This window comes from Panthera uncia, chromosome X (assembly GCF_023721935.1).
Source record: "Panthera uncia isolate 11264 chromosome X, Puncia_PCG_1.0, whole genome shotgun sequence".
Taxonomy (NCBI): domain Eukaryota; kingdom Metazoa; phylum Chordata; class Mammalia; order Carnivora; family Felidae; genus Panthera; species Panthera uncia.
This window is the reverse complement of record NC_064817.1, coordinates 40,075,805-40,099,964: the sequence shown is the minus strand read 5'-3', so window position 1 is coordinate 40,099,964 and position 24,160 is coordinate 40,075,805. Positions and strand designations below refer to the sequence as shown.

General features: G+C 40.1%; 1 protein-coding gene across 2 annotated transcripts in view; it reads left to right on the top strand.

Annotated features, from left to right (window-relative positions):
* The window catches only part of ZNF182 (zinc finger protein 182), a 29,844-nt gene extending 11,023 nt beyond the window's left edge, over positions 1-18,821 (top strand). For both annotated transcript variants that reach the window (XM_049643770.1, XM_049643769.1), the window contains exons 4-6: positions 11,117-11,243; positions 11,555-11,650; positions 15,893-18,821. In XM_049643770.1, coding sequence (XP_049499727.1) covers positions 11,117-11,243; positions 11,555-11,650; positions 15,893-17,523 — 1,854 coding nt within the window. In that variant the 3' untranslated portion in view covers positions 17,524-18,821. The remainder of the gene's footprint in view (positions 1-11,116; positions 11,244-11,554; positions 11,651-15,892) is intronic.
* The last annotated feature ends 5,339 nt before the right edge of the window (positions 18,822-24,160 follow it).

Below are 24,160 nucleotides of genomic sequence, written 5' to 3'. Positions count from 1 at the left end.
TTTCCTGCCTTTATACTGTCACTTTTGAATTTTTTTGTTTATTTAATTTTGTTAATGTTTGTTTATTTTTGAGAGAGAGTCCAAGCGTGAGTGGGCAAGGGGCAAAGAGAGAGGAAGACACAGAATCTGAAGCAGGCTCCGGGCTCTGAGCCGTCAGCACAGAGCCAGATGTGGCGCTCAAACTCATGAACAGTGAGATCATGACCTGAGCCGAAGTTGGACACTTAACTGACTGAGCCACCCAGGCACCCCTTTTAAGTTTTTTTTTTTTAATTTATTTTGAGAGAAAGTGAGCGCATGCACCGGGAAGGGGGAGACAGAGAGGGAGAGAGAGAAACTAAAGCAGGCTCTGTGCTGTCAGCGCAGAGCCTGACGTGGGGCTCAATCTCAGGAACTGCAAGATCATGCATGACCTGAGCTGAAATCAAGAGTCGGATGATTGGGGCGCCTGGGTGGCTCAGTCAGTTAAGCGGCCAACTTCGGCTCAGGTCATGATCTCATGGTTCATGAGTTTGAGCCCCATGTCAGGTTCTGTGCTGACAGCTCAGAGCCTGGAGCCTCCTTTGGATTCTGTGTCTCCCTCTGTCTCTGCCCCTCCCCCGCTCACGCTTTGTCTTTCTAAAACATAAATAAAAACATTAAAAAGTCGAATGATTAACTGAGCCACCAAGGCACCCCTGTACTGTCACTTTTGTCTCTCCTTTCCACTCAAAGACTCCCCCTTAATATTTCTTGCAGGGCTGGTTTAGTGGTCACATGCTCCTTTAGTTTTTGTTTGTTCAGGAAATTATTTTTCTCTCTATTCTGAAGGATAGCCTTGCTGGATAGAGTATTCTTGGCAACAGATTTTTCCATTCAGCAATTTGAATATATTATGCCACTCCCTCCTGGCTTGCCAAGTTTCTGTTGATAAATCTGCAGGTGGCCTTATGGGTCTTCCCTTATAAGTTAAGGACTATTTTTTTATGATTTTATTTCTTGACTAATCTCTACACCCAACCTGGGGCTCAAACCCACAACCCCAAGATCAAGAGTCACATGCTGTACTGACTGAGCCAGCCAGGCACCCCTTAAGACTTTGTCTTGCCGCTTTTAAGATTTTTTCTTCATCACTATATTTTGCACATTTAATTACAATATGTCTTGCTGTTGGCCCACCTTTGTTGATTTTGATCGGAGATCTCTGTTCCTTGTGGATCTGGATGTCTGTTTCCTTCCCCAGGTTAGGGAAGTTTTCGGCTCTTATTTCTTCAAATAAGTTTTCTGCCCCCTTTTCTCTTTCTTCCTCTTCTGGGACTCCTATAATACGAATGTTATGTTTGATGGAGTCACCGAGATCCCTAAGTCTATTTCTCGTGTTGCATAATTCTTCTCTTTCTTTTCTTCAGCTCTATTATTTTCCATTAGTTTGTCCTCTCGGTCACTAATTTGTTTTTCTGTTTCTTCTAACCTGCTGTTCATTGCACCAGGTGTGTTTCTGATCTCATTTATTGCATTCTTCATCTCTGATTGATTTGTTTTTCACTCTTTTATCTCTTTGGTAAGCATCTCACTGATGTCTTCTATTTTTTTCTCAAGCCCAGTGAGTATCCATATGATTGTTCTTTTTTTTTTTTTTTAACGTTTATTTATTTTTGAGACAGAGAGAGACAGAGCATGAACAGGAGAGGGGCAGAGAGAGAGGGAGACACAGAATCTGAAACAGGCTCCAGGCTCTGAGCTGTCAGCACAGAGCCCGACGCAGGGCTCAAACTCACAGACCGTGAGATCATGACCTGAGCTGAAGTCAGACGCCTAACCAACCAAGCCACCCAGGCACCCCCATCTGATTGTTCTTTAAATTATCCATCAGGCATGTTACTTATATCTGTTTTGCTTAAATCTCTGGCCATGGCCTTACCTTGTTTATTCCTAGGTATTTTGTTCCTTTTGATGCACTTGTAAATCTGGTTTTCTTAATATGGCTTTCTGATAGTTTGTTTTTAGTGTATAGAAACACAACAGATTTCTGATTATTAATTTTGTGTCCTACAACTTTACTGAATTTATTTGAGTAGTTATTTGGTGGTGTCTTTAGGGTTTTTAATGTAATAGCATGTCATTTGCAAATAGTGACAGTTTTACTTCTTCCTATTTAGATGCCTTTTATTTCTTTTTCTGTGTTAATTACTGTGGCTAGGCCTTCCAGTATTCTTTTGAATAAAAGTGGTGAGTAGACATCCTTGGGTTGTTTCTGATCTTAGAGTAAAGGCTTTCAGCTTTTCACTGTTGAGTATGAAATTAGGTGTGGGCTTGTCATATATGGCCTTTATTGTGTTGAGATACCTTCTCTGCATATCCACTTTGTTGGGGGTTTTTATCATAAATGGATGTTGAAATTTGTCACATGCTTTTTTTGGTGTATCTCATTGATTTTTGGATGTTGAACCATTCTTGTATGCCTGGAATGAATCCCACTTGGTCATGGGGTGTGATCCTTTACATGTTATTATTGACATTGAATTCGGTTTGCTAATATTTAGTTGAGGACTTTTGCATCTATGTTCAGCAGGGATATTGGCCTGTAATTTTTTTGTAGTGTCTTTGGTTTTGGTATCAGGGTAATGCTGGCCTTGTAAAGTGAGTTTGAAAATGTTCCTTCCTCTTCAAGAGTTGGAATAATTTGAGGAAGCCAACTTGACCTGGACTTTTGTTTATTGGGAGTTTTTGATTACTGATTCAATTTCATTGTTAATAATTGGTCTATTGAGATTTTCTATTTCTTCATGATTTAGTCTTAGAAGATTATATGTTTCTAGGAATTTGTCCATTTTTTCTAGGTTGTCTAATTGGTAGTATATAACTTTATTGTGTTCTCTTTTCCTTTGTATTTCTGTGGTATCAGTTTTAATTTCTCATTTGTTTCTGATTTTATTATTTGGGCTCTCTTTTCTTGAGTCTGGCTAAAAGTTTGTTCATTTTGTTTACCTTTTCAAAGAACCATCTCTTACTTTCATTCATCCTTCTGTTTTTTTTTTTAGTGTCTATTTCATTTATTTCCATTCTGATCTTTATTCTTTCCTTTCTAATACTAACTTTGGGCTTTGTTCTTTCTTTATTTCCTTAAGTGTTAAGACAGATTGTTTATTTGACGTTTTTCTTGTTTCCTGAGGTAGACCTGTATTGCTATGAACTTCTCTCAGAACTGCTTTTGCTGTGTCCCAAAGATTTTGGAACATTGTGTTTCCATTTTCATTTGTCTCATGTTATCTTTTGATTTCTTTTTGATTCATTCATTGGTTAATAGCATGTTGTTTAGTCTCCATGTTTGTGTTTTTCCAGTTGTTTCTTGTAATTGATTTTTAGTTTCATACAGTTGTGGAAAAGATGCTTGATATGATTTCAGTCTTGTTAAATTTATTGACTTGTTTTGTGATCTAACACGTAGTCCATCCTGGAGAATGTTCCCTGTGCACTCAAGAAAAATGTGTATTCTCCTGTTTTTTTAATGTTTATTTATTTTTGAGAGAGAGACAGAAAGAGAGAGAGAGAGAAAGGGAATGAACACAGGATGGATCCGAAGCAGGCTTGAGTCTCTGAACTGTCAGCACAGAGCCTGACGTGGGGCTTGAAACCACGAACTGTGAGATCATGACCTGAGCTGAAGTAGGATGCATAACCGACTGAGCCACCCAGGCGTCCCATCTCCTGTTTTTGGATGGGATGTTCTGTATATATCTATTAGGTCCCTCTGGTCTAGTGTGTTGTTTAAGGCCAATGTTTTCTTTTTGATTTTTTTGTCTGGATGATCTATCCATTGATTTAAGTGAGGCGTTAAAATCCCCTACTATTATTGTATTGCTGTCTATTTATCTCTTTATTGCTGTTAATATTTGCTTTATATATTTAGGTGCTCCTATATTCAGTTCATACATATTTACAAATGTCATATCATCTTGTTAGATCAACCCCTTTATCATTATGTAGTACCCTTCTTTGTCTTTTGTTATGGTCTTTGTTTTAAAGTCTAATTTTTCTGATACAAGTATTCCTATCCCAGCTCTCTTTTCATTTCCACTTACATGATATATCCTTTTCTATCCCTTTACTTTCTTTTTTTTTAATTTTAATGTTTATTTTTGAGAGAGAGAGCAAGCGAGCACGAACAGGGTAGGGGCAGAGAGAGAGGGGGATACATAGAATCTGAAGCAGGCTCCAGGCTCTGAGTTGTCAGTATGGAGCCTCACACGGGGCTTGAATTCATGAACTGCGAGATCATGACTTGGGCCGAAGTTGGAAGCTTAACCAACTGAGCCACCCAGGTGCCCCTCTACTTTTAGTCTGTGTGTGTCCTTAGGTTTGAAGTGAGTCTCTTGTGCGTAGCCTATAAAAGGGCTTTTTTCCCATCTATCCACCCTTTGTTTTTTGATTGGAGCATTTAGTCCATTTACATTTAATTATTGATAGATATGTACTTATTGCCATTTTGTTAATTGTTTTCTGGCTGTTGTAGTTCCCCTCTGTTTCTTCTTCTCTTTCTTCCCTTCTGGTTTGTCTTCTATAGTGTTATGTTTAGATTCCTTTCTATGTATTTACTGTAATTTTTTTCTTTGTGGTTACTGTTCGGTTCACATATAACATGTATGTAACTCATTTTTGAATTGACAGTAAATTAATTTTGAACACATTCCAAAGCTTTAAATTTTTACTCCTCCCTCCTACATTTTGGATTTTTGATGATACAGTTTACTTTTTATTTTATGTATCCCTTAACTGTTTTATTTTCAATTAATTTTACTACTTCTGTCTTTTACCCTTCATACTTGCTTTATAAGTGGTTGATCTACTACCTTTAATTTTTACCTACCTTTTCTATTTTCACTTTCGTATGTATTTTAAAATTAATTAGTGCCTTTTCTTCTTAGCTTAGAGAAGTCCCTTTAACATTTCTTGTAAGGCCAGTTTAGTGGTGATGAACTGTTAGATTTTGCTTATCTGGAAAACTCTTAATCTCTCCTTCAATTCTGAATGATAACCTTGATGGGTAGAGAATTCCTGGTTGGCACTTTTTCCCCTTTTAGTACTTTAAATATGTCACCCCACTCCTTTTTGGTTTGCAAAGTTTCTGCTGAAAAGTCTAAAAACCTTATGGGGTCTCCTTTGTACATAGTATTGTTGCTTTTCTCTTACTGCTTTTAAGATTTTCTTGTTATCCTTGGGGTGCCTGGGTGGCTCAGTCGGTTGAGCCTTTGACTCTTGTTTTGGCTTGGGTCATGATCTCATGGTTTGTGGGTTTGAGCCCCACATCGGGCTCTGTGCTGACAGTGTAGAGCCTGCTTGGGATTCTCTCTTTCTCCTTCTCTCTCTGCCCCTTCCTGGCTCGTGCACACGCATGCTCTCTCTCTCTCTCTCTCTCTCTCTCTCTCTAAATAAATAAATAAACCTAAAAAAAATATTTTCTCACTATCCTTAACTTCTACCATTATAATTATAATGTGTCTTGGTGTGTTTTTCTTTGGGTTCATCTTAATTTGAACTCTCTGGGCTTCTTGAACTTGAATGTCTGTATCCTTCCCCGGGTTAGGGAAGTTTTCAGCCACTATATCTTCAAGAAATTTACGATCCTTTTTCTCTTCTCCTTCTGGAACTCTTACAATGCAAATATTATTCTGCTTAATGTTGTGCCTGTGGTCCTTTAAGATAGCCTTACTTTTAGTTCTTTTTTTACCTTGCTGCTCTTTCTGACTGTTTTCCATTGCTTTGTCTTATGGTCCTCTGATTTGTGCTTCCATTTCATTCATTCAACTTTTGAACCCCTCTAGTGTATTTTTCAGTTTAGTTATAACTTCTGTTTGGTACTTATATATTTTTTTCTTTTTGTTGAAGTTCTTACTGTGTTCATCCATTCTTCTCCTGAGATCAGTGAGTATCTTTACGACCATCACTTAGAATTCTTTATTGGGTAGGTTGCTAATCTCTATTTCATTAAGGTCTTTTTCTGAGGATTTGCCTTCTTCTTTGGTTTGGAACATATTCCTCTGTCTCCTCGTTTTGCATGTCTCTCTGCGTTTGTCTGTATATATTAGGTAAAACAGCTACCTCCCTCAGTCTTGAAGGAGCAGTCTTGTGTAGGAAATGTTCCATGTGGCCCAGAATTCTCCCTTGGCCACCAGAGTCTGGCACTCTGTGGGTGTCTCTTGTGTGGGCTGCATGTGCATGCTGGCTCTGATAGGGCCGGCCTTAGCTGCTGTGTGGGGAGGTCAGGACTCAGGGCACTTGCCTGGCTTTGTTGTGACTGGACTGCTTCATGGGGGAGAGTGGGATTCAAGCTGTTAGCCCATCCATTGTGGCTTGGTCTCTGCATGGGGAGGGCAGGGCTCATGGCACTCACCCTATCCATTCACAGCTTAGCCACTATGTGGGAAGGTGGGGATGGGTCACTGACCTGGCCTGTTTGCATCTTGGCCACTGAGCAGGGAGGATGGGGCTTGGGATGCTTCACCTGTCATTCCTGTGGCTTGGTCTCTGCAAAGGTTGCATGGTGCTTGGGGTGCTAGCCCAGCCCTGTTGTGGGTTGGGCACTATGCAGGGTGCGTGGGGTGCTAATCCAGCCCAGTTATGGCATGGGGTGGGCAGAGCATGGCCTCTGGTGCTAGTAAGCACCAAAAATGATGCCTGTTGGTTTCATCACCATCAAATTAGGATGAGATTGCTAAAATGCCATTGTCCAGTGCTTCCATCCCCAGATAAAGTCCTTGTAAGTTCCTGCCTCTGTGACAGCTGCTTTGAGTGGGATCTATATGTTCCCTGTAGTTCTATGATTCTCCTGATCTTAATCCCCATTGGTTTTCAAAACTAGACATGTTGGGGTCTTATTTTTCTGATGCTGGCCCCCAGGGTTGGGGGTTGCTGAAGTGGGGCACAATCCCTTTACTCTTTGAGTAGAGTTCCATATTTTTGGGATCCCTTCTGATTGTGGGGTCACCACGTCTGGGGTGGGTGGGTTCCCAGGCAAGGCTCTGTCATTGCCTCTCCTGCCCTTCTCAGTGTGTCTCCTTGTCTTTTGTTGTGGATGTGCTGTTCATCTAGTTCTCAGGTCCTTTTTAGAGGAAAATTATTCCACGTATAGCTGGAAGTTTGTTGTGTCCATGGGAGGAGGTGATTTCATGGTCTTCCCACAGGGCCATCTTGAACTCCTCTCTCATTGTGGTTTTATTTTGCAGTTTCCTGATGTTAAGTATCTTTATATGTACTTATTTGTAATTTGTATATCTGTTTTGGCTTAATATCTTTTGCGTTTTTTTAGTTTTGAGAGTTCTTTATGTATTCTAAATATAACTATATCTTAATTTTTTTTTTTTTGGCCAGAATGTGATTTGTAAATATTTTGTTTCATTCTGTGGCTTTTTCTTCTCTTAACAGTGTCTTTGAATTTTACTGTCCCACCTAAGAAATATTTGGCTACCCTAATGTTAAAAAGGTTTTCTCCTATATTTTCTTCTCGAAATTTTATAGGTTTAGATTTTGCATTAGGTCTGTGATCTATTTTGAGTCTAAGTTTTATATATATTGGAGGTATTTACTGGAGGTTTTTTCTGCGTATTTATATCCAGTTGTTCCAGCACCATTTGTTGAAATGGGAACTCCCATTTTCCATTGAATTGCCTTTGCACTTTTTCTAAAGTTTATTTATTTATTTTTGAGAGAGAGAGAGAACGGGAACTGGGGAGGGGCAGGGAGAGAGGGAGAGAGAGGATCCTAAATAGGCTCTGCACTGTCAGCATGGAATCCAGGGAAGGGCTCAAACCCTCAAACTGTGCAGTCATGACCTGAGCCGACATCAGGAGTTGGACACTCAACTGACTGAGCCACCCAGACGCCCCTACCTTTGCACTTTTGTCAGAAATAATGTTTAAGTATAAAGAGATAAAGTACATTTAATTATATGTGAAATGCAGTTTATATGTGAACAACTTGATGCATTATCACAAAGTGAACACACCGTGTAGTCACCCTCCAGGTCAAGATTAGAACATAACGAGGACCTCAATCCACACTCATGCCTTCTCCCAATCAGTACCACCCACAAAGATAATCAGTCACTCCTGATTTTTAGCATCATGGATTGGCCCTGCCTGTTCTCTTACTATTTTTAAATAGAATCATGCAGCATGTACTCTTGTGTCTGGATTCTTTTGTTCATCAGTACATCTGCAAGATTCATCTGTGTTGGATGTGTAGTTGTAGTTCATTTATTTTCATTACCACCCAGAATCCCATTAAGTGACTGTGCCACAATTTACCCGTTGTGTATTGAGGGACATTTGATTTTTTTCCACAGTTTTCGTTTTAGAAGTAGTGCTTGTGTGAACATCCCTGTACTTGTTTTCTAGAGCATATGTGCATGATTTTCTTTAAGCCGTGTACCTAGAAGTAAATTCTATTGCTGGGTCATAACATATGGAAATCGTTAACTTTAGTAAACAGTGTCAAACTGTTTCCCCAAGCAACTCTGCCAGTTTATATTCCTACTAAGTATGTGAGAGTTCTCATTTCAACACAATCTTACAATATTTTAGTCTGCTTAATTATAACCTTTCTTTTTTAAAAAAAATTTTTTTTAACGTTTATTTATTTTTGAGACAGAGAGAGACAGAGCATGGATGGGGGAGGGTCTAGAGAGAGAGAGGGAGACACAGAATCTGAAACAGGCTCCAGGCTCTGAGCTGTCAGCACAGAGCCCGACGCGGGGCTTGAACTCACAAACCGCGAGATCATGACCTGAGCCGAAGTCGGACGCTTAACTGACTGAGCCACCCAGGTGCCCCTAATTATAACCTTTCTAGTGGGGGCATAGTAGTGTCTCAGCATGGCTTAAAACTTCATTTATGTGGGTGCTAATTGCATTGAGTACATTTAAGTGGTTGCCTGAGTGCTAATGGGGTTGAGTACGTTTTCTTATGTTCATAGGTCATTGAGGTTTTCTTTTTAGTGAAGTACATATTCACATCTCTTCTCTGGTTTTTTGTGTTGTGTGTTTCTTATTGATTTGTAGGACTTTTGTTATGTTCCAGATAAGATCCCTTTATCACTTTTTAATGTTTATTTATTTTTGAGTGAGAGACAGAGAGTGTGGGAGGGACAGAGAGAGAGGGGGAGACATAGAATCCAAGTGGGCTCCAGGCTCTGAGCTGTCAGCACAGAGCCCGACGTGGGGCTCAAACTCATGAACCGTGAGATCATGACCTAAGCTGAAGTCAGATGCTTAACTGACTGAGCCACCCAGGCGCCCCCTTTATCACTTTCGAGTGTAGCAGATAGTCTTCCCATTTAAAGCTTGCCTTTTTACTTTTGTACTTAAAAAACATTTTTTTAATGTTTCTTTATTTTTGAGAGAGAGAGAGAGAGAGAGAGAGAGAGAGTGAGTGCAAGCAGGGGAGGGGCAGAGAGAGAGGGAGACAGAATCTGAAACAGGCTCCAGGTTCTGAGATGTCAGCACAGAGCCTGATGCAGGGCTCAAACCCACAAACCATGAGATCATGACTTGAATCAAAGTCGGATGCTTAACCAACTGAGCCACCCAGGTGCCCTGTACCTTTTTAAAATGTAAATTCCAGTTAGGTAACATACAGTGTAATATTAGTTTCAGGTGTACAATTTAGTGATTCAACACTTAGATACAACATCCAGTGCTCATCACAAGTGCACTCCTTAAATCCCCATCACCCATTTCATCCATCCCTGCACCCACCTCCCCTCTGATAACCGTCAGTTTGGTCTCTATAGTCAAAAGTCTTTCTTGGCTTGCCTCTTTCCCTCTTTTGTTTTCTCCTTTCCTCATTCATTTTGTTTTCTAAATTCCATGTATGAGTAAAATCATATGGTATTTATCTTTCTCTGACTTATTTCACTTAGCATAATTCTAGTTCCATCCATGTTGTAAATGACAAGATTTCATCCTTTTTTATGGCTGAGTGATATTCTGTCGTATATATATACCACTTCTTCCTTATCCATTCATGAGTCAGTGGACATTTGGGCTCTTTCCATAATTTGGCTATTGTAAATAATCCTGGTATAAACATTGAGGTGCATGTATCCCTTTCAAGTTAGTATTTTTGTATTGTTTGGGTAAATACCTAGTAGTGCAATTGCTGGATCATAGAGTAGTTCTATTTTTAGCTTTTTGAGGACCCTCCCTACTGTTTTCCAGAGTGGCTGCACCAGTTTACATTCCTACCACCCTTGCCCCATATCCTTGCCAACACCTGTTGTTTCTTGTGTTGTTAATTTTAGCCATTCTGACAGGCGTGAGGTGATATCTCATTGTGGTTTTGATTTGTATTTCCCTGACTGCGGTGCTATTAATCTTGTGACATTTTAAAGCCTTTTCTTTATGAGTAGCTCTTTTCACATCTTGTTTTAGAATTCTTTCCCTACCCCAGGACTATGAAAACATTTTCCTTTATTGTTTTCTAGCCACCTTATTGTATTATCTTTCACATTAGATTTACAATTTATCTGTAGTTGATTTTTGTGTATAGTGAGTTAGTGGCTAAGTGTGGTTTTTTCCCCCCATGTAGATAATCCAGTAATCCATCCACATTTATTTGAAAAGCTCATCCTCTCCCCACTGCTCTGTAGGGCCAACTTTTTCATAACTCAGGTATCCATACACATTTGGATTCTTTAAAAATTCTTTAATGTTTATTTATTTTGGAGGGGGGCGGACAGAGAGAGAGGAGACAAAGAACCTGAAGCAGGTTCCAGGCTCTGAGCTGTCAGCATAGAACTTGAATCGGGCTCGAACTCAAGAACCATGAGATCATGACCTGAGCCAAAGTTGGACGCTTAACCGACTGAGCCACCCAGGTGCCCCTGGATTCTATTTTTAGTTCTACTGGACTATTTGTCTATCCTTGTGCGAATACCACATTCTCTTTTGTATATTCGATATACTTAGAGAATATTCCATATATTTGATGGAGTAGTTTTTCTACCATGATTTGTGATTTTCCAACAATGTAGGCCTCTTGTATTAAGTCATCATCATGAACTGGGAACCCAATCAGAAGTTCCTTTCATCCTCCTCACCCGGTGATCAGTATTTTAGAATAAAAGGAATGTACAATTACAGGGACTCGTGACATTTGAGGATGTGGCTGTGGATTTCACCCACGAGGAGTGGCAGTACCTGAACGCTTCACAGAAGTCTCTGTACAGAGAAGTGATGCGAGAGACCTATAGCAACCTGGTCTCTGTGGGTAAGAATGGCTTCCTCAGGTAACTTTGCTGTTTGTGATTGTCTCTGACAGAGGGTGTATCCTTTCTCAATTTTGAAATCTTGTAAGACCTCTGAACTGCTTGAGAAGTTTGACATTGAATTCTGGGGATCAAAGTTCCTTTTCCCCCCTTTGCTTTCCTGACAGGGTGTTTGTGAACTCAAAACCCAGGTGAAGTGGTTTGACTTGACCATTATGTCAATTGATAGGTCTCTTGTGCTGCCCCACACTCCACCTTCTTCTTTCTCAGAGGCTCTGAAGACCAAGGAGGTGTCACTGTCATTTCTCATTAGCAGGGCAGCAGGTTACCAAACCAGACCTCATCCTCAAATTGGAGGTAGAAGAGCCATGCCTGGCAGAGACAAAAATCTCAATTTGGGACTTTCCAGGTAAGCGGGATTGACTCAGACGATGGTGACACTAAGTGCCACCTTGTCACCCAGGAGTAAGGACCTCTGAAAGGGCTTTCAGGAATGTCTTGAGAAAGGTTGTGACCATTTGATGTTGTTAGTTAGGGACATGAAATTCTCAGACATAAGACTGACATCCTCACCCCTGTCCCATACTCATCAGACCACTCCCCTTAAGTTGGTGCTCACCCACAGATTTCTGCACAGCTCCTTTTCCCGGCATGGAAGTGTCTTAGCTGCATGTCCCTGCCCCTAAGCCCTGCCACTTCTCCCATTCTCATTTCCCTTGCTGCCTTATCTAAAGCCAGACCCACATTAGTCACAGGCCTAGGAACAAAGGCTCTAATTCCATATTGGATTACCTGATTCCACTCATTTTAGATATTCCTATCACATTTGCTCTCCTAGAAAATCTTGATTATCTTTTTTAAAAAATAGCTTTATTGAGATATAATGCACAGACCATAAAATTCACTCTTTTGAAGTCTGCAGATTCAGTGATTTTTAGGATATTCACCCAGTTATGAGACTATCACCACTATCTAATTCTAGAACATTATCATCACCCCAAAAAGAAACCCTTACCCCTTATCAGTCAGTCTGCATTTCTTCCTTCCCCCAGCCCCTGGCACTTACTGATCTACTTTCTGCCTCTATGGTTTTTCCTATTCTGGAAATTTCATATAAATGGAACCATACAAAATGTGGCGCACTATCTCTTCTATACCTCAAAAGTAAATAAGTAAACTTTAAAGAAATAAAAGGGAAAAAAAGATGGACAGGAATCATTTGTAGGTTATAAGAAACAAGAATCCAAGTAGCTATAAGCACACCCAGCACCTAGATTCTGATTTCTCAGTACCATTCCCCACTAAAAAGGAATCGAACATCCTTGGAGAAGCTGCTGATTCTAGGTCTGAAACAGGGAAAGTACAGTGTGAACTGAGAAAGAAAGAATATGAATGAATCCCGAGCAGGCTCTGTGCTATCAGCGCACAGCATGATGTGAGGCTTGATCCCATGAACCATGAGATCATGACTTGAGCCAAAACCAAGAGTTGGATGCTTAACCAATTGAGCCACCTCAGGCGCCCCTCCTCTTTTATTTTTATAAAGTAACTGGTTGTCTTTTAGTTTCCCACATTCTGGACTTTGCTAAGTCCCCTATGGTGGTATTTAACATACTCCTCTGTCCCTTGTTTTTCTTGTAAATTGGTGGTTAGATTTTGAAATTTGATCAGATTCAGGGTTTTATGTTTTAGCAAGTTTACTTCCTAGCTGGTATAACATCCTTCCATCAGGAGGCATGGTTGTCTATTGTAATGATGAGTTATCGGTGATTATTGCTCAGATCTATTAATTCATTAATGTTTGCAAAGTGGTGATATTCTATCATTCCTTCTTTGTTGATTAGCTGGAATATTTCTATAAAGAGGATTGCCCTTCATCTATTATTTGGTTACATGTTAGTTCCATGAGTTCCATATGAGTTGCATATGTTTTTCCATATATTTACCAGTTTTAAAAAATAAGGAGTTGGTTTTGTAGAATCATTCAAAAGGTGACTAATATGTCCTTTTTGAGGATCCATATTTTATTTTTTAATCCACTGCCTTATTCTTACTGTGAATCAAACTGCCCTGTCTCTGGCCAGTGGAAACCCTTTCAAGTTGGCTCCTGAGTCTTTGCTTCCTTGCTTTCTGTTACAAGATGTTCCAAGCTCATTTTATATATTTTCCATCTCCGGCCTGGAATCAGCCATTTCTCTAAGGATCCCTGGTTTTTTAGGGGTAAATAGTGTTTTCAGACCACAATTTAGACATTATGGAATTGTTTCTAGGCCTTTTTATTGACAAAGCTAGGAACTATGTTTTAAAAAAAAGATTTTAAAGAGAAAGTATATCATCTGTTCAAATTGGTATTTCCAAATCAAATTCTCTGCTTAAAGGTTTTTACTTTGTTAATCTTAACATCTGATGGTAATATTGTTAGTATTATTCTGAAACTGCTAAATGTCTATAGTGGTTTCAATTAATTGAGGTAATCATGTTGGTGCCATTAAGAATCAAGACTTTTCAGCATGGTTGTTTGGAAATACAGATGAGGGTATAATTATTATTATGGAAGCCTTTTAAATTCAGTTTTGCTTATGATTATATAAAATATTGCCTTGGTTCTAAAGTCAAATCTAGAAAACAAGGTATATTTAAAGAAGTTCAGCTGCTTTCCCTCCATCTCATTCTCTTCCTTCCTTTTTCCTGTAAGTAATCATTTATTAAAATTTAAAGGTATAGTCTTCCATTGTTTATATGATGAGCCCATATAAATATATATTTATATATTTCTTTCTTTAGAAAAATGGTAGCCTATTATGTACAGTTTTATTCACCTTTTTTTCACTTAATGGTCAAGAACATGTTGAATATATTGACATATTCCTTATTTCTTCTTATAGGAGTATAGTGGCTCTTAATCATAATAGTAGTTGTTATTGTAGTAGTAGCATCAGTTGTTCTAGCAAACAGTTGAAAGTACTTCCTATGTGCCATGCATGCCCTGTTATAAGCAGGTTAATCCTATCAACATTTGAGTAAGCACTATTACAACTCCTGTTTCCAGATGGGAAATAAAATACAAATAGATTAGGTAAGTTGCTCAGGTCACAGAGCAAGTGAATGGTTGAGCCAGGATTTGATAGAGAGCTTATGACCCTAACTATGCTGCTTCTTACCACCTAATGAGGTCCAGATTCAGTAGATGCTTGGTGGAGCTTGGGTCCCATCAGATGTATTTTGTAAAAGCTTTTCCTGTGATTCTGATGTTCATGCCTGGTTAAGAACTAGTGCTTTGCTAATATAATTAAGGATGTCATAGGAACATGATCCATTTTAAACTTCAGTATTACTATTGTAAGTGTTATCATTGTTAAATCTAAATGGTAATGAGTCTTTTTTTACTCTTTCATCTTTTTTGTACATTTGATAATTTTCATACAGAATTTTAGGAGAAGGTAGGAAAAAATTAAACTACAAAAATGATTAAAATTCAGTATATATGCAAAAAGTATTTAGCATATTTTATTGACTTCAAGATCCAGTTGATTTTTTTAAATTTTAGAGAGTGTGTGAGTGAGGGAGAGGGGCAGAGGGAGGGAGAGAATCTTGAGTGGGCTCCATGCTCAGTGCAGAGCCCAACACGAGGCTTGATCCCACAACCCTGGGATCATGACCTGAGCCCACATCAAGAGTTGGCCAGCCACTCAACTGACTGAGCCACCCAGGTGCCCCAAGATCCAATTAAATTTAATACATACCACTAAGAAAAATTGCCACCAATTAATTTATGAGATGTCATTGATTATAAGGTACATCTGGATTCAGAGATGTTAAAATGTGAAATAATATGCATCTTGCAATTGGTGAAACATGGTATATTTAAGGCAAGGCTTTGCAACTTTAACTGTCTAAATGAGTGGTACAGATGACTACTTTAGAAATTAACAAAAATTATATAGGAAGATCAGAGTAAGCTTTTGTGAAAAGACTGAATTGCTCCTTGAAAGTTATCGATATTCTGATCATAGCAAAATATGGAAGACTGGGCTATGTGAGTGATAGAACATGAGGAAGGGTTTTTAGTGAAAAGAATGTAGATAGGAGCAGAAGGTGGTGTTGACAAACTGCAAGCTTGGATGACTCCAGATTGGGCAGAGATCTTTAAGGTGATCTTTGTTTTTGTAAGGCTAATCTTTCTAGATCTTTATCCTATTCACTAAGAATGTGGATTCAGGATTGTAAAATTTGAGTCCACTAATCACACTGTTGTATTTCTACCTAGTTAGAAAATAGTGTAAGTCGGTACAGTTAAGAGTTCATATGATAAATGAAGGGTGATAAAGTCCCCAGAATTGATGGAAATCAGAGATGATGTAAAAGTAGAGGTAAGAAAGACTGAGATATCAAGGTAAGATTGTTTTTGGTAACAAAAAGACTAGGAGGTGTTCTTTTACTTCTTTAGTAAAAGAACAGGATTTGACCATCAAAATTCTCTCTAGGAACTCATAAAATGAGATAATTATACCAGCTCTCCCCATGCTTTAATAAAATCACGTTTTTGCACCCAAACAAAAATAGTATTGGCTTTTATATGGTAGGGGATTTTTAAAGAAGTTCCATTACATAATGTTAAGTTACAAAAATGGTTTATTGTACTTCCTTCTAGAAGCCTATCAAGTTGATGAACAGATTGAGAGACAGCACCAGGATGACCAAGATAGGTATTTGTTGATGCAAATTGGATTCCCTGACAAGACAACAATTATCACCAGGACTGGCCCTGACTATAATGAATTTGGAAATGTACTTCATCTTAGTACAGACTTTGTGGCTTCAATACAAAGATCCCATAAACATGAGTCATTTGGAAATAATATGGTAGATAATTTAGACCTATTTACCAGAAGTTCTGTAGGAAAGAAACATGATAATGGATGTGCAAAATTATTCTTCCACACTGAGTATGAGAAAACAACTCCTGGAGTAAAACCCCATGGATATAAAGAATGTGGGAAGGCCCTGAGGCGAAAGAAAGGTCTTAGTCTACAAGAGAGAATTAAAAATGGAGAGAAACCCTTTGAATGCACTGCATGTAGGAAAACATTCAGCAAGAAGTCACACCTCATTGTACATTGGAGAACTCACACAGGAGAGAAACCCTTTGGATGTACTGAATGTGGAAAAGCCTTTAGCCAAAAATCTCAGCTCATTATACATTTGAGAAGTCATACAGGAGAGCGACCCTTTGAGTGTCCAGAATGTGGAAAAGCCTTCAGAGAAAAGTCAACTGTCATCATACATTACAGGACTCATACAGGAGAGAAGCCTTATGAATGTAACGAATGTGGAAAAGCCTTCACACAGAAGTCAAACCTCATTGTCCATCAGAAAACCCATACAGGAGAGAAAACTTATGAATGCACTAAATGTGGGGAGTCTTTCATACAGAAGCTTGATCTAATTATACATCATAGTACTCATACAGGAAAGAAACCACATGAATGTAATGAGTGTAAGAAAACTTTCAGTGATAAGTCAACTCTCATTATACATCAAAGAACTCATACAGGAGAGAAACCTCATAAATGTACCGAATGTGGGAAGTCTTTCAATGAGAAGTCAACCCTCATCGTGCATCAGAGAACTCATACAGGAGAAAAACCCTATGAGTGTGATGTGTGTGGGAAAACCTTCACCCAAAAATCAAACCTTGGTGTACATCAGAGAACCCATTCAGGAGAGAAACCTTTTGAATGTAATGAATGTGAGAAAGCATTCTCTCAGAAATCCTATCTTATGCTACACCAGAGGGGTCACACAGGAGAGAAGCCCTATGAATGCAGTGAATGTGAAAAAGCATTTTCCCAGAAATCATACCTCATTATACATCAAAGAACTCATACAGAAGAAAAACCATATAAATGTAATGAATGTGGCAAAGCCTTCCGAGAAAAGTCCAAGCTCATTATACATCAGAGAATTCATACAGGAGAGAAACCTTACGAATGTCCCGTATGTTGGAAAGCTTTTAGTCAAAAGTCACAGCTCATAATACATCAGCGAACACACACAGGAGAGAAACCCTATGCATGTTCTGAGTGTGGCAAAGCCTTCAGAGAAAAATCCACATTCACTGTACACCAGCGAACTCATACTGGAGAGAAACCCTACAAGTGTACAGAATGTGGGAAAGCCTTTACCCAAAAATCAAACCTTATCGTACATCAGAGAACACATACGGGAAAGAAAGCCCACGGAAAAGGCCACAGCCGGAAGTCAAAGCTCATTGCACATTAGAGAGTATATCAGTGGTGCCTGTTAAATGTTAATGTTCACTGAAGGAAGTTTTTGTCAATTTAGTTAACATTTTAAAAGTATGTTTGGACTTCTGGTTTAAATATGGGGAATAAAGCCAGCCTCTCTTTTTTTCATCTCATTCTTCACCCAGAAACTACCAGGATAAAAAGCAGAAGTATAATCTCTGTATCTAACAAAATGAGGAGATAGCTAAAACCTTGATGGGAGTGCTGCCAGAGGCAGAGGGAAGCAAGCGATGGTGCAGCAGATTTTAGAGAGAACACTCAAGGCTGCAGATGTGAGACAGCACTGGGAAGGACTCTTAGTTGAGGTTTAGGATATACTCTGAGTGTAAGACCACATACATCCACAAGAGTAGCAGAGGGCGTGGGCAGGTGGGAGATAGGATGTTTCCTAGACCCACTTGGGGTCTGAGGAGAGACAGAGGCCTCGACAAGGAATCGCTCAGACAAGCCATATTTGTAGAAAGTAGTCTGTACTCCTGAGAGGAGCACTTGGCAGGGGCTGGGGCAAGAGAAGGGAGTGTTCCTTGTGAAGAACCCTTCGGCTGCACCTGTTTACTGACTGGAGAAATCAACTCTAAAAGAAATAGCAAATGGAGAAAAAAAAATCATCCCAATTGTAAGAAAAACTCTTACCTGCCTAGAACGTGGCCCTGGCTTCTTATCAAACAGCATGTCCAGGAAAAACTCTTATTCAAACAAAAATGATTCCAAAGTAATGAAAACCACAAATGCAATGGCTTTGAGCCAGCAGTTCCACTTCTAGGAATGTATATACTCATGCATGTACAAAATGATGAACACAACAAATACTCGCTGGTGCACTGTTTGTGAAAACAAGAGGTTGGAAGCTGTCCAGATGACGGGTCTGGATCCTGGAATCTCAGCATGCTTATATAACAAACTCCCAGGTAGACAAAATGAATAAATGTAGAAAGAGAACCTGGGCATCATTTGGGCAGTGATGTGGAAGATCTCCAACATACATCATTAGGTGCAAAAAGCAGGGTGCAAGACAGTGAATATAATATGCTACCATTCATACATAAAAAGAACAAATGGCAAGTACATAATTGAGCATATATGCATAAACTATCTCTGGGAAGATACATGAGAAGCTGGGAACCCTATTACCTCTGGGAAAGGGAAGGGGAAATGGGTGGCTGGGGGAATGGAGTTGGGAGGGAGACAACTGTGTATGTCCTTTCATAATTTTTGAAAATCGTGCTATGTGGATGTACTACCTTTTCAATAAATAAAACTTTTTAAAATGCATATTTTGTTCCACAGCTGTGATAATGAAGTTATATTCTAAATATAGGATTTCATAACATTTTTTAAAGAAGTTTATTTATTTTGAGAGAGAACCAACGAGGAAGGGGCCGGGGGTGGGCAGAAGATCTGAAGCGGGTTCTGTGCTGACAGCAGCAAGCCCTATGCAGGGCTCGAGCTCACAAACCATGAGATCATGACCTGAGCCGAAGTTGGACATTCAACTAGCTGAGCCACCCAAGCACCCCAGGATTTCATAGCATTTAATACATATATGTTCAATGTGGAGTTACATTTTTTGAGTGAATAATCTGCCAGAAAAACCGATATCTAGCCAGTTCCAAAGGTACACAGGCATTACTTTCCTGAGGGGGTCCAATAAGGTGATTCTTAGGTCAGCTGGGACCACATCATGTAAACCTGAAATAATTGAGACTGAAATCCTAAGCAGGCTCCATGCTGTCAGCAGAGAGCCCGGTGTGGGGCTTGAACTCATAAACCATGAGATCATGACCTGAGCCGAAGTCAGTTGTCGGACATGCAACTGACTGAGCCACTCTGGCACCCCAAGACTGGAATACGTTCTTATTTAGTGTGCACAGAGACATCTGAAAATATTCTGTAACAAAGCCCACCACTGTCTTTCCATATCTTACCACAATGATATAGATTTCATTTGTGTTTGCGTATTTGTATTATAAGTGATAAAATCATGAGTACACAAGGAAATTGGGTAGCTTGCCCCCTAGGTCAGACTGCTGCTGGTGACATATTGAGAACCATGGTCCGAATGGACACAGCCAAAGACCAGGTAACAGTATGTCTGCTCCAGAAGAAGAGGTCCAACTGTGTGACCATATTTGTGGCCCTCATGATTCTGTGGCTTTTCACTGGGGCTATCTCTGGTGGAACTGGGTAACCCAAGCTATGTAAAACTGGGCATGGTCAGTGTTTGGATTTAACAAAACAGGTGAATGAATCAGACCTCTGGGACCATGCCTGTGCCCTTCCAAGCCTTGTTTTTTCCCCTAAATTATCCTGCAAGAAAATGAAGCATGGACTCACTTTTTATGAGCTATGTGAATCAGATATGTCACATTTAGTGCCTTTCCAGGGAGAAAGAGCTTGGAAGAAATGTGGGACTGACTTATTGCTTCTGGTACAGTCTGCTGAGAGGATGATGCCCAAAGGCACTAAAAATGAAGCATTTCATCTTCCCACTAAATAAAGAATATTCCTGGGGTTTCAGGTCATCCTGAAGTGGGGCGTGGATAGGGGTCAGATCTTACCATTCCAGGTTGATTATGAACTCCTGCTTCCTGGGGCACAGATGGCAAACGAATGGGCCATGTGTGTGAGTCGAAGTGAATGGGGCATGGACCTAGGGGGAAAGGGTGGGGGTGAACAGCAGGATGTGGATAAGTGGGTTGGAATTAGGGGAAAATAGAAGAGGGTAGGGAAGGGCCAGGTGTGAAGGAATGGAGTAATGAGGGGGCAGAGTGGGGGCAAACAGGGAAGAGTAGGAGAAAATTGTATAAATAGCCAGTGGGGTGAGTTACTGGAGAAGAGTAGAATATAAGTCAATATGAGTAATGCTGGGAAGAGTGGGAGTGAGTAGTTTGAGTGAATGGGCAGAAAGTGGGTTGAAAATGTGGATAGAGTGGAGTAAGTTGGGATAGAAAACCTAGTGGGAATGATGGTGAACGGGGCAGAGTAAAGAGCAGTCAGACGAGCGGCAAAATATGGCAGACCATTAGCAAGTGTGAAGAGGAAGAATATGGGTATCAGCGAGGGACAGACCACTGGATCTGTCGTAACAGGGACTTGTGTTGGGCCGTAGGGTTTTGGGGTCTCAGTGACGTGGGATCTGATGGTGATAGGGGTTTGGTGAGGACTGAGTGGAGGAGGCAGGAGGTGGTCACAGGTTTCTGCACAAAGAGGCGCTGCCCTGAGGACCCCACGGTGATTACAGGTATACGGGATGGGAACAGCCCATGCTTGGGACACAGTGCTCAACAAATGTCCCTTCCATGTTCTATGTTCTTGTTCTTATTTGTATACATTGGGAGAGGGAGAGGCCCTATCACAAATGTATCCCCGATAGCACCCCCAAATCAGCTCTGCTGTGCCAGCCCTGAATCCTGTCTCCCATTATTTATGCCAGTTATTTGTCTTCTTGCTTTAGCTAAAATCTCTAAAATGATATACATAATGTTTCTTCAACTTGTTTCCTAGGACCCTCAAGACTACCCTGGAATCCCTAAGATCGGTCCTGTGACCCTTGATTGGCCCTATAACCACCCAGATCAGTATTGGGCCCCCAATATTTTAACCAGTTACTTCATATTGTCTTATTTCTTTAGTAAATAAGACAAACTGTCCACAAACTGTGAATTATGATCTTTTCTCACCTCATCCTTTGGGAATTGTTAATATGAGACATTCCCTTGATACAGTGATGGACTCCAATATATACTACCAGGCAAGCTATCCCAGGGGTCTTAGAATAGAAGGGCTCACAGACCAAAATAAAATGCTCAAGGCATGTGGCTTATTGTCAGTTTAAAAACACTAAGATATATGTATTTAAAAACCCACCAAGAAGCAAAGGAGAAGAGATGGGTAAGTTTAGAATAGGATACAAACGGTGAAGGACCACATTTCCTGAATCCTTTGTTATGTAATGTTCATACACCTTATCTTTGCTCTCCCTTTGTGTTTCCCTATCTCTTGCATCAGCCTCCTGGATTATGAGGACCAGAGTTTGAAGTTGAAACAAGGGGCCTGGTCAGACTGAAAATGCTCAGGGGCAATGACATACCCTGTTTGCCTCCACTGTAACTCACCAATAGCTTCCCGCACGGTCCCAGGTTTTATCTGTGATCCATGGAACAATACTGAGCGTCACCAACTAGTGGTGAATTTAAGTAAAACTTAGCTGTTGGCTCAGGTGTTAGGATACCTTATGACCTAGTCTTTGCATTCCTTACTATCTTTAACATTTGTTTGTTCCATCATATATTCCATTCTATTTATCTTTAGTGTATCCTATCACCTACTAATTTACTTGCCAACTGTATTTAACACATCTTATGAATTCTGCCTGTGCTTCAAAAGCAGCTTGCTTACTTATTCTTTATACTTCACACCTTATGAGTTTTGGTATATCTCAAGCTTCTAGCTTCCTATCTATGCTTAACACTGAGGAGTTTCCTCCATCATACTTTTTTTCATGTCCTCTAGAGGACAAGCAATAAGCGAAAATCAAAGGGAATTCTTTGAAAAGATTAATAAAAGTGAGAAACCCTAGACTGATCAAGAAAAAAATGGGAAAACACAAATTTTCAAATTACGAATGATATAGTGGACTTCACTACAGATTTTATAAACATTAAAAAAATTAGGAAATTATGAAAAAACTTTATGCCAATGAAGATCATTTAGTCAATGTAATTCATGGAGAAAATCATGTAATCTCTATAGATGCAGAAAAGGGGATCTCATACGATTCAATACCCATCCATATATAAATTCTTAGCAAACTAGCATAGGAGGGACTTGCTTAGTCTGATAAAGGGTGTATTAAGAAAACAAAAACTTAATGGTGACAGTAAAAATTTTTCCCCTGAGATTAGGAATGAGACTAGGGGGCTTCTTGTGCCCACTTCTATTCAACACTGTACTGTACTGGAGGCCTTCATGAAATACAGCAAGACAGGAGAGGAGTCATGAAAGGAATAAAGCTCTCAATTTTTACAGATGACACACACACACACAGAAAAACCCAAAAGCATCTAGAAATAGACTTAAGTGAATTTTGCAAGGCTGCTAAATATAAGCTCAAACACAGAAACTGTTTTTCTTTGTACTGCCATCAACTAGAAAACACCATGGCTTCAATTTTGGGGAACAGAAGACTAACAGATGGGGCCATGTAATGGAGATCCTTGAAAGGAGTTTACATGTCGGTGGGGTGGAATCTGATTGTAAAACAGGGAGAAAACAGCTTGGGGCTTCTCACAAGGGTGAGAGAAGGAAGAAGAAACAAAGGTCACAAAGTGAAGGACAGATATATAGATGCTGGAATGCATAAGAAAAGGGACAGGTGATAACTGGAGGGTTAGAAAATGAAAAGGCCAGGGAAAGGGAGTATGACCTAGAAGGGCTTGTTCCAGCTGAAAGAGGCAGCTACAAGATTTTGAGGACAAAGAAGGCAGCCATGGTTCTTTCTCAAAGCTAAGTAAAGAATATGGGGTGGGGGTGGGGATGGATGTGGAAAGGTCATTTAATCTGTGAGGGGTTCACACCCACGTCCTACAATCATTGGAAGCCTACCTCCTCTCCTTTAAGGAAGACCAAAGGTATGTTGATGGCATGTCAAAGAAACCTCCCTCACCAGCTGGAACCTTCCATGCACCATCCCTAGTCTTCCCAGTTCTCACCTATGCAACTTTAGGTTTTTCTGCCATCCAAGGCTCTTCTTTCTCAAATGTGAAGATGAGGTCTGGTTTGGTAACTTGATCAATTGTAAGAGGACATGATTCAGAATTTACGGCACCTGCTTGGACTTGGGGGCCTCTGAATACTGAGAAAGAGGTAGACTCATGGACTACATAATAAAGCTGCCCAATTATATATATCCTGGTGAAGTCTAGCCATTTCTCTTGGGAGGTGAGAGAACAAGCACCTCCAGTGTCCAAAAGGGATCAGGACCTTTTCACCCCTGAACATTTTCAGCACTTTACAGGCAAGAAGGTCCCATATATCTTTTCATCACCTAGGGATGATTTTGGTTTGCTAACTGGCCCCTGTACACAGAGGGCAAGGAGAGACCAAAGAAAGAGGCAGACTATTTCTGATTGGTAGGTGGTAAGTTTAATAAGCAAGGGAAATTACCTATGAGGCTTGTCTTGGGTGACTGCAAGATGAGTAGATCTCCACACCTGCCAGCCAGGATCTTAAGTTTACAGAGGTCTTAACTAGGTTCAGTCACATATACCAGCCATATATTGACACACTACTCTGAATTCTGCATCCTTGAAAATGGCTCCCACTGTGAGAATGGTGGACAGAGTGTACATTCCAAGGACAGGAGAGGTGAGGAGCCTCTCATTGCCTGGGTCCAGCTCACGAATCAACTGGTAGTCATGTCCTCTTGATGACCTCCTCCAACATTCCAGCCCTTGTGACTGGCTCTTATAATCTTACACATGCCCCTCTTCTGAAATGGGCCCTGATCAGTCAGCAAGAGGTATCACTAGCATGGAAGAGGCTCCTTTGGAGGCTATCTGGCAGCATTGTAGGCAGACACCCACAGCAACAGTATGGGCACATGCAAAAGG